This window comes from Pyricularia oryzae, chromosome 1 (assembly GCF_000002495.2).
Source record: "Pyricularia oryzae 70-15 chromosome 1, whole genome shotgun sequence".
Taxonomy (NCBI): Eukaryota; Fungi; Ascomycota; class Sordariomycetes; order Magnaporthales; family Pyriculariaceae; genus Pyricularia; species Pyricularia oryzae.
The window spans coordinates 7,505,812-7,516,592 of record NC_017844.1 but is presented as its reverse complement, the minus strand read 5'-3'; the positions used below and the strand labels follow the sequence as shown (position 1 = coordinate 7,516,592).

Sequence of the window (10,781 nt, the reverse complement as noted above, 5' to 3'; positions counted from 1 at the left end):
CAGTTGTTTTCGTGTTTTTCCGAACCATCCGTATATACCACGATATCGTCAGGTGATACTATGTCCAGCCATTCGATAAAGCGGCGGGCCGCTTCCTCTTTCGGGACTCCTCCGGTGGGGTCAGTGCGAGAATCCGGGGCATTGCGAGGTGCGCGCAACTCTAGTCTCCGGATCCGCGGGAGAAGTTGTGCAGCCGTTTGCAGGGTCGTGGCCGAATGGCCCGAGTTGCGGGCACGAGGTGTTTCACGCAGGCGGCTGACAAGGGGGTGCCCCTTGTCCGCGAGCCTTAGTCGGGCGCCGTATTTCAGGCGGGTGTAGGCCAGCGCGACGCGGGCCGAGGGTAGTCCTGCGTCCCTGAGAACAGTGGACGAGGGGGTGGTTTTATACGCCGGGAGGATTGCCCGTGCCGCTAAAACCAGCGGTTTGTTCAATGCTTTGAGGAGTCCTCTTTGCTTGTGCGCTGGGTTGTACCATGCCTCGGCTGCGTAGGTGGCCGAGGAACCCACGCATGCCACCGCTGCCTTGCGAAGTGCAGCCGCAGGCGGTCCGTATCTTACTGCCCCAAAGCTCTTGAGGTGGGCAGCGACCGCCATTGCTTTGGCAGCCCTTTCGGCCACGTGGCGGCGCCCGTCTAACCGTCGGCTGAACCAAAAACCAAGCCAACGCATGCCCGGGTAGCGCTCGGCCCCGGAGGCGCTTTGTCCGCGTCGACCGCCCGGTAGTTGGACCGGGGTAACCGTTCTACCATTAATCCGGATTTCCGGGTTGCGACCGTGCCTTTTCTTAGTGATATGGATCACCTCTGTCTTTTCCGCTGCAAAATGGATCTTCTCTTCCGCCGCAATTTCGTGCATATCCCGGAGTTTATCTTCCAGCCAACGTACGTTTTCCTCCAACGAGGGTGACGATTTCCATGTAAGCACGTCGTCTGCGTATGCCAACCGCCACTTCGTACCGTTTTTGACGAGATACGCCAAATATAGCATATATAAGATCGGGGAAAGGGGAGACCCTTGCGGGGTGCCGCACCCAAACCGCCTAAAGCCCGTGGTCGTACCCTCCAGCCGGACTCGGGCCTGGCGGCCGCTTAAAAAGTTAATCACGAACCTGAGGAGCATTTTACTAAACCCGAGGCTCCGCATTTTCCGTATTAATCGCCTATGGAGGAGGGCGTCGAAGGCGCCTTGGACGTCGCATGCGACAAGGGTGACTTCCTCCCCGCGAGCTAGAGCCTGCTCGATATCGTGGGCGAGGGCACAAACCAAATCCGTCGCCGATCGTTTGGGTAGGGCACCGCCGTGGGTGCAGCTAAGGAGCCCGTTGTCGTATATGGCCCAAACTATCCGGCGTGCAACGAGCCTCTCGAGGCCTTTTCCGATGCAGGAGAGGAGGGCTATAGGCCGCCAGGATCGAACGCTGCTCCGGTCTTTCTTCCCCGTTTTCGGTAGCATCGCGACTTCGGCCTTCTTCCAAGGCGCTGGGAAATGTCCGAGTTCCAGGCAACGTTGGTAAAGCCTGCGCACCGGCTCGGCCAACGAAACCCATCCGGCTTTTAATAGCCGGACGGTTATTCCGTCGATACCCGGGGACGTGCTCGTAACCCCAATGCAGGAGCGCTCCGCCTCTTCCGCACTAACCTGGGTGTCCCAAGGGATTTTAGCCTCGTCCGGCGACCAGGCCTCCAAGGGGTCTCCCTGCAGGTCATCCTCCGCCGAAAATCGGCCAAACACCTCCCGTTGCAGTGCTTCCGCTTTTGCTAAAGGCTCGCTCACTTGCTCGCCGTTAATAACCAGCGGCGGGGACCGGAGGCGTGGTCCGGCTCCCAGCCAGCCCACCATGTTCCACAAATCCTTATCGTCGCGCAGTTGGTCGATCCGGTGCCTCCAGTACTCCCGCTTCGCGGCCCGCACCCCTTTCGTATAGGCTTTTTCCTCGGCAGAGGCGTCTGCCCTATTTACAGCGCTCCGTTTAACCCGCTGGAATTCGGACCAGAGCCGCTGGCAGTTTTCGGTCCACCAGGGAGCCGAGCTGTCCCTTTTTCCCGCCGGCGTACCCACGACCCACGTCACTTACTCCCATAAAGTTGTAAATTCAGCTACCCACGCGTCCAATGCGTAGCCATCGGCCGCGGATCCCGGGTCCGGCATATCTTGCATGCCAAAAGCAAGTAGCTCCGCGAACTTTGGTAACCGGTCGTCCCTAACCGAAACGTTGATCGCCTCCGGGCGGGGGGCGCCGCGCGTCCGCAGCGTGGTATAAAGGGATTCGTGGTCGGAGCCTGTGTAAAAACTGCTGTCAACCACAGTTATTGTGCTGGGGAGGTTGGAAAAGACCATATCCAGTAAACCCCCGTCGCGGTGGGTGGGCACGCCGATATTTCCTGTAAAACTCATCCCCTGGGCTTGCGCCCATGCCGTCAGTTGGTCCCCTCCGCGTGCGTTTGCGCGGCCCGGCTGGTATGCAGCAGCCGCTACGTTAAAATCGCCGCCTAGCACCGTGGGTCCATTTGGTACGGTATTGCATACCATTTCCAGCGCGGTTTCAGTGCCCGGAGCCCTATATACGTTAACAAACAGTATTCCGTTAATTTCGAGCCAGAGTATGTCCCGTGTATTTTGGCCCTGCGGTAGCCGTCGTTGTGCGGCCCTTAGGGCTGCCCCCTTCTTAACGTAGGTGAGCACCCGGGGCCGGAGCCCAGTTATGGTTTCGTAAATATTGGCGTGCCATTCGTCCACTGGCGCAAAAACATCATAGCCCGGGTGCGTTTATGTAGTCGTATTTAGCCCGCACCATAGCTCTTAAACGTTAACCAGGTCCACCTTTCTCTGGTGGCACAACTCCAATAGGCTCAAATGCACACCCATCCTTTTACCTACGTTGGCCCAAACTACGTCGAGGCATTCCCGCTGCATATTGCCGAGCGAGTATTTCGTCATATTAATCGACGGGTTGCTTCCAAGTCTATCCCATCAGCGGGGCAAGGTTCGGCAGCCGCTGCGTCCTCCTCCATTTCGGCTGCCCAAACGATTTCGTCGTGCACGCGTTCCTGTTCAACCTGCAGGAAGTTACGGATGTCCGCCCCTGCCGCCTCGCATGGCCGCGCTCTTTTGTTTGAAATGCTCGATCGGGAGCTCGAGGTTTGCGAATGCTGCGATAAGGTGCTTAGGACCGGGATTGCAGGTGCTGGCTTTCGGCGGGCCGTTTCGGCCCGGTCGTTGATAATCGCGGCACGGTTGGCACGTCCGATTCTGCGAATCCCCTTAAATTTACGCTGTGAAGGTCGTTCAAGCTTCCCATTTACCACCAAAGGTCGGGCAGGGCAATTCTCATGTCCGGATGGGAAATGGCCGTGGCAATTAACGCATTTGGGGGCTGCCTTGCACGGCTCTTCCTCTGTCGCATGTTTTGCTTCACCACATATGCCGCAACGCGCTTGCCGTACGCAGCGACGTATTTCGCAATATCCCTGGCAACCGTCGTGGTGGTGTGTAATTTTGCGTGATTTTTCAACCTTCCGCGCACGTCTCGACACTCCAAAAAGCTAAAAGGGCTTTACGGGTTGAAGGAAGGACATTATCCACGTGCCCTCAGCCGTATGTGGGTCGTAACTATATTTGGAAATATGCCAGTTGACTGGCTGCTGGCCTGCTGCCACGGTAATCTCCTCCTGGATTACCTCATATACGTCCTTTCTTCCGTCCAGGCAATTGAGCGTTCGGGGCACTCCAGAAACGGCGTATGTGTGCCAGGTTGTCGGAACAGTGACTTCCCGCGCGTCCAATGCGTCCATAATGGCTTTAACCGCGCTGGGGTTAAGGAGTTTTTGCCGTGTTTCCTCAAAGGCCACCGTAACACCCCAGCCCGTGGGGGTACGCTTGGCGTTTGGGATTTCACTGTGTGGCACCGAGACCAACTCGGCCAATTTGGTCGTTACCGCGTATGGCTCCCTCGTCACCATCCGCAATTTGTCATTTACGCGGATCAGGATGCGGTTGGACGGCTGTTCTGTCAAACGTTTCGGGGCTTGGGAGCGGTCCCGGCCCGATTGGGAGGGAGTTGCGGAGCTGTCAGGTGCATTGCCGGGCGTCGTACGTATCGGGTACGAGCGCGTGGCCGGGGTTAAAATTCGCGTTGGGGCCGCCGCTGGTGGCGTGGCGGCTCGCTCGGCCCATGTGACCGATTTGTTAGTGGGCGTGCCTCTGCCTTTAGAGGCCGACGACGCCGTGCCCGTCCTCGTAATTAAAATGCTGCGCCTTTCGCTGGAACTGGTCGGCGAACGCGACGGGGAGCGCGAACGCTCTTTTTCAGGGAGGGTGCGACTGAGGAACCAGCCGCTGATCACGTCGTCAAGTTCAAGAACAATTCTCCTAAGCGCGGCGTCCTCCGGGGCCTGTAAACTTTCGAGCTTGGCTGCAAAGACCTCTTCGAGCCAGCTGCCGACTGTTTCCACGTTTTCCAACTCCTGCTGCAGTGTTTTGATGGCCAGGGCCGGGAGGCTGGAGTACCTTCCGCGGCCAGCCGGCTGAGGCGCATTAGCGGTGCGCGTGTCGAGAGATACGTGTCCCGACTCGGCCTGGCCCTGCGGCAAAGCCTGCGGCGTGCTCTGCGGGCGCGCGCGGCGGTTTGAGACCTCTGGTGAGGCCATGACGACCAGCGCCCGGAGGGCGAAAATTCTTCAGCTGTTAAGCTTATTGGTGTGTTTGGGTGTGAATCGCTAACAAAGGTGGGTCTGACCCATAAATGGTGGAGGATGCTTGGAGCTTGGCTGCAAAGACCTCTTCGAGCCAGCTGCCGACTGTTTCCACGTTTTCCAACTCCTGCTGCAGTGTTTTGATGGCCAGGGCCGGGAGGCTGGAGTACCTTCCGCGGCCAGCCGGCTCAGGCGCGTTAGCGGTGCGCGTGTCGAGAGATACGTGTCCTGACTCGGCCTGGCCCTGCGGCAAAGCCTGCGGCGTGCTCTGCGGGCGCGCGCGGCGGTTTGAGACCTCTGGTGAGGCCATGACGACCGGCGCCCGGAGGGCGAAAATTCTTCAGCTGTTAAGCTTATTGGTGTGTTTGGGTGTGAATCGCTAACAAAGGTGGGTCTGACCCATGAATGGTGGAGGATGCTTGATAATGTTAGAAGAGATGACAGTCTCAACAGTTCCTCTACAGGAGACTTACTCAAGTCCACCGAGTTCGCCTTTTGCTTCCCGGAATTATCGGGGCAGTTGCAGTTCATGAAACCAACACCGCCGGGGTTCAGTGAGCATTTGCATCCAGATATGCTGAGGTTCGAAAAAAAAAGAAGAAGAAAAGAATGCATGTTAGCAAAATATATCTCGTCGGCCCCATGAATATATATTTTCTTTTTTTTTTCGCCACGCAGACTTACCCTCCTGGGCCGCATGAGACTTGGCCATTGATGGCATGGAAACAGTTGGTAATATCGAGTGTTGTCGCGCGTTCCTGAAATCGGCCACCTGCGTCTTTACATTGAGAGGTGAGGGTAAAACCACTCAAAGTGGTAATGTCTCGGCTGAGGAGGCAGCTTGATGTAAAGCCGCTACTGGCTTGCACGCAGGCAGTGGCCAAAGAAATGACGGTGATGGCGGAAAATCGCATGGTGAAACTTCTTTTGAGGGGGGAAAAAGGACCTGCCTAGTAAAGCTGAAGACTAAGATTTGGACTGTGAAAAAATGGGCGTGCTGTCGAAAAAAAAAACAAATCATCGCCGTAACAGGCGGGCGGACGGCCATTTTATAGGCATTTACCTTTTCGGTATATGATGAAGTTCTTTTCATTTACGCTGGCCTCTTCATTTAGACCGCTTGGGCGAGTCGATTTAAAACGTCGCGCAGTCAAGATAAAACCCAGGGGTATTATTTTGAGTTGTGCATCGTACCGATTGGGCACTGGCCATTGGCTGAGGTACACACAACATAATTAGGAACCATCAGACTTTCGTTTCATGGTATTTATAGGGGGAAAAAAAGGCAGGGCACATGGAAATAGCTTAACTATCACGCGCACGGAGTTATGAGGCTTAGCGTCAATCGCCATGGTCAATTCGCCAAATTTGGGTTTGTCTCGTAACTGATTAACAATTCACCAAAAGCACCACCGCCTGACAAGTCAGCTTCTGAAAAAGTCCTTTCCGCCAGCAGAGCGAGCCACTGCAGTATCACTGTATCAGGCCGAGTACAAGTAGCTCTCATTGGTCAAACGAGACGATGATTGTAGAGCACGCAGCATAGACCTTTTTAGTCACGTCTCCAATCATAAGCCAATATATACTGCGCTGGCAGGTTACAATGCGAACACCGAAAGCAAGGTTGGATTTCTGCGTGAGCTGTCGGGTGCCAAGTGCCGCGATGGCTTGACGGCACTCGGCAGTACTCCTCGGCCAGGCTGCGCGTCTGCTCGACCCCGTTGCCTTGCTGCACAATCTGGCGAGGCTGGGGCAAAGCAAAGATGATTGTTCTCAATTGATCGGACGAGGCAAAAAGGGAGACCGAAGAAAAAAAAGATGGTTGGTTGAACGCAAGGGCTCACTCACCAGAACCAGCGGTGGGCGGATAAGCTTGCTGCAATGATTTACACATTGTAAATAAAGACCTTTTGTAACTCGAAGTACCAGGACGCTTCTGGCGGCAGACTTTTATTCTGGCATCCGGGGGTAAAGAAAGAGTTGCAAGTCAGAGGCAGAGCTCTCCTGTGGCCATGATGCTTGTTTGAAAACAAATTAAACAATATAGCATTTGACAAACGTGCTTTCAAAGGCTACCACTTCACGTATCTATGTACATAGTAAACATCAGTTGTAGATGACGGGGTCCAGGGATGAGCATCGCATTAACCGGCATGTCCGACCTACTATAAATTTCAAAGCACAGAGTAATTCTTACAAGTGCTTTCTGGAGTTTTCATACTGGTTTCCACCCAGTCGGCCGGCCAAAAGGAGACAACGAATCCTTGGTTAGAATTGGCTGCGATAGTGCTATATTAGACTGTTCTCGGCGTGAGATGGATACGCTGCAGAGTATATAATTGAGGCATGATTCCAGGCTCCTGCTGTTGTCCAACACAGGCTCAGTCTGCGAGGCTGCAATTGGTCATTTGTGGAGCACCAAGCGCCAAACCTTTGCCTCTTCATCTTGTTAGCCTTGACGCATATCCACTTTTTAAACGACTTGACTTGTGGCATCATGTTAAATCAAACCAGAACCGTCCTTGCAATCATGACTTTGATTGCCTTGGGCGCAGCATCGACTTCCGATGAAGCTTACCAGCTCCCACTTGACCAAGTTGTAAACTTGAACGACATTTTCAACGACGCAAACGTCAAAATTGTAACCTCTGGGTCGACTCCCACTACGGTCATTGGCAAAGACGTAAGTGATTTATTCAATCTGAAATGTGGTCACCGAAACTCTAACCAAATGTGCATCTGCTTTGACAGATTGCATATATTCACAAAGCACAGCAGTAGAGGCATTCGCCAAGACAATACGCCCCCAGAACAACATGTCGACGACGCTTAAAGTTCCTCAGGTGTCACATGGTCGCTGGGAAAGCCTCCCCGCGCGGCTGAAAGAAGACAAGCAGCCTTGCAGAAAATAAATGACATGAAAGTTTGAGAAAGGTTGCCAAGTCATCTGCTCACGCACGTGTCCCCCCATAATCCACATTGAGGCACTAGGTTGGGCCGTGCAGTGCTGGCATTCTAAATTAAGTGCAGGGCAGCAGCAGTCAATAACCAACCAGCGCCCCGTACAAGGTATTCAGCCACAAAATTGACAAGGTGGAATACGCGAGTCAAAACTCATGTTCGACGGGGACAAGATCGGCTATTAATTTATTGGATTGATTGGATCCGATGAGAAGCAGACGCTGCAACGGGGTCAGTACGACGTGGTAATTTTCACTTTTTCCAGCAGGATAATGTTATAGGGATCAGGAAATGCAGTTTGGGACTGATAGGAGGCTTGCTTGTAGAGGCATGCGCGAGGAAACGGCCCCGAGATACCGAATACCAACACCTGCATTGCTCCAGCCACATCGTGTTGACTCGGGGAGCTTTGCAAACGCGATGATCGACCTGTGCGCTACTATAATACCAAAATAGAGACACCTCGCAGACTCAGGCCTACCAAATTGGCGTTAGTACGTTAAAAAATCAATGCGGACTGATGACGATTGTAGCTCGGAATAGATTTTCTTTTTTTGTGTGGATACCCCCCAAAAGGGATTTCATATAAGTTAAGAGCTGCAAATTCTTTCTTATTTGGTAGAAAAGCTGTCGCATACACACACGCAAACACAAACACATTCGCTCAACTGTTTGAATACTTACCTAGTCACTCTTTCTTACACACAACAAACTTGATACATTCTTTTAATATTTAAAATTTTTATCTGTTACAAACTCCCACTATGAACTTGAAACTTGCACTCCTTTCTTCAGGTCTCTTTGCGCTCCAAGTCTTGGGCAATGAACATCGGTGGTACGTGGTAACGCTCTACGCCAATGGCGAGCGCAAGGGCTCGGTAGACTGTTATCCGGGGTGGGTGTGCACAATCGAAACCAAAAAGGAACCCAATCCCCGGTATGGAGAAAGGAAAATTTGGATGGACCAGAGCGGGGTTGCTCACTTATACCAAACCAGAGGCACCCTCCCAACGTTGCGCTTGGAACTCGAGCAAAAGGTCTTGCAGCCCCCTCTTGATGCTCCGGACCCGAATGGGGCTGAGATTAGGACAGCGCCAGACGGTAGCATTCTTTTTTCTGCCTCCAGAAGATGGTCATATAACCACGAGCAGCAATACAATAGGTACCGCCCTTGATCCCGAATGATAAACAGTCTATAGATAAAGGATTGTTTTACGACTCGATCTACGACAGCGTGTTGCGCCTTGTTTTGCGTGGAACAAATGTAAATATATACTACATATTAGCCATTCTATCTAGCCCCCAAATCGAAACCCGTCACAATCTAGACAGCGGGTGAGCCCAAAAAGAAAAGGCTGTGGTTATTCCACCGTACAATTCGTTCAGATCGCCCGTAAATCGATACGTTTACGGGGCTATTCTCGAAAGTATCAATTACGCCATTTGCATGCACCATTTATAATGAACGTATGTATTTGCAACGCACTAAAAAAATGGATCAAATTTTGGGTTCGCGTATTTACTTTTTTCATTGCACTTGGAATGGTGCAATATGTATGGCGCAATGCAAATGGTGCGGAATGGCAAAAGGTCGCAATTCGCGCGCGTAATTTGGTGGCAGTTTGTAACTTTCGCTAATAGCACTGTAACCTATCCATGTACGGGTTGTTTAAATGAATTATACAGCCAAAGAAGAAGAAAAGGCTGCCAAAGCTATGCACGGCCGTTTTTGTCCCCTCCAAAAAAGCATATCGGACTGCACAGCTTGCGGCAAATTCTCACGGCCTGTATTTCCGTGTTGTTGGCACTACACAAATCTTTGCGGGATGAATAAAATTAATAGTACCAGCTATCCCCCTCAAGGTGTATTATATAGCCGCGGATATTTAATAGAATTTGCTTTCTTTACGGGCTAGAGCCATGTGCGAATATGTGTTGGGAAAAAAAGGAAAATAACAGGGCACCAAAAGAATGATATCCAAGGGGGAACTGTGCAATAGAGGGCCAGAAAAAGATGTGCTTCACGCCTTCACTTACCGGACCCGGGGGGGCATTTGGCTTTGCATTGTGCCTTTAAGCTGTCGCACTCGCTTTCGGCTCCTGCTACGAGGTTGGTGGCAAGGAGGGCGAAAAGGATTATGAAGAGCTTCATCTTGCAAAAGTGACCGTCGAGGTGTTTTGCGATTTTTGGCAAATAGTAATGATGTAGAGACTGAACCGTGCACGCACTACGCAGAGTGGAGTCAAGGGCGGGTGGGAAATAGAGTAAAAGTCTCGAGAGTTGATAGGTATCTTGATTGGTTACTTTGTTTGGAGTCGACTAATTCCTCGTGATGAATATACTTTGATCAGCAACCGGTGCAACCTAGCTCTTGCCGCTACTACCTGCAATCGAAAACAATAATGGGGGAGTATAAAACGATCGTGTTACCATGTTTGATACAAGTTCCGGAAATTCTATTTTGGGAATGTAACATGGCAGGATCGTGCACGCAGGTGGCCAGTGGCTGAGTATCGCGCCAAGTTTGTCGAACGGTGTCAACAACCACAAGTACGTTGCCTAACAAACCAAAGTTTAAAACAACGTGTGGCCAAATCGCAGTTTTGGCAAAAAGGTTTCTTGCATGAGCGGTGCTGAGCAGTCTGCCGAAACTGGTTCAACGCGTAGCAGACACCCCTAGGTGAACAGTGCGCCCTCTGTGTTCAAATTTCAGGGGTGGCCTTGAGTCGTCTTACACATACCGCCTACTAACGCAAAATATATTATGATTTTGACCTATTACTGAGCAGGACAAGAAAAGAGTAAGGAGAGGATAAAAAGCCCGGCGATTGTCTCCTAGAAAAGCAGCCGGCACTTTCGGAGATTGAAACCGAAGCCGAGATGCAGATGCCGCTTTGCCAGTCGTCGGCGCTTCTGCTTGACGGTTCCACGGGCTCAAAGTCTCAAGCGGGAAGCTGCATAGAAGTATTAGTAACAATCATTGGCACCCACGCTTTGGGAAGTGTGAATAGTGTTGCAGTTTCGTGAGCGAACCCAAGTGCAGTATTTTGAATCTGCCAACTAAACAGTCTTTTAAATGTCAAGTCTAGTGTTTGTAGGCGTTTTCCTAGGTAGCTTAAAGCTTCCTAT

General features: G+C 52.1%; 3 protein-coding genes across 3 annotated transcripts; 2 read left to right on the top strand and 1 right to left on the bottom strand.

Moving 5' to 3' along the window:
• Positions 1 to 3,297: 3,297 nt before the first annotated feature.
• MGG_16534 (uncharacterized protein) lies at positions 3,298 to 5,060 on the bottom strand (the record flags this gene model as incomplete). Its single annotated transcript, XM_003710980.1, has 3 exons — positions 4,861 to 5,060; positions 3,573 to 4,505; positions 3,298 to 3,466 (listed from the first exon to the last, which is right to left on the bottom strand). Exons 1-3 carry the CDS (start codon positions 4,998 to 5,000, stop codon positions 3,298 to 3,300), a joined length of 1,242 nt encoding a protein of 413 aa, XP_003711028.1. The 5' UTR covers positions 5,001 to 5,060.
• A 980-nt stretch (positions 5,061 to 6,040) lies between these two features.
• On the top strand, positions 6,041 to 6,457 carry MGG_16533 (uncharacterized protein; the record flags this gene model as incomplete). Its single annotated transcript, XM_003710979.1, has 2 exons — positions 6,041 to 6,062; positions 6,288 to 6,457. The coding sequence occupies 2 exons, from the start codon at positions 6,041 to 6,043 to the stop codon at positions 6,455 to 6,457; spliced, it is 192 nt and encodes a 63-aa protein (XP_003711027.1).
• Positions 6,458 to 7,220: 763 nt separating this feature from the next.
• Positions 7,221 to 7,523, top strand: MGG_04403 (uncharacterized protein; the record flags this gene model as incomplete). Its single annotated transcript, XM_003710978.1, has 2 exons — positions 7,221 to 7,373; positions 7,461 to 7,523. The coding sequence occupies 2 exons, from the start codon at positions 7,221 to 7,223 to the stop codon at positions 7,521 to 7,523; spliced, it is 216 nt and encodes a 71-aa protein (XP_003711026.1).
• Between the last annotated feature and the right edge of the window lie 3,258 nt (positions 7,524 to 10,781).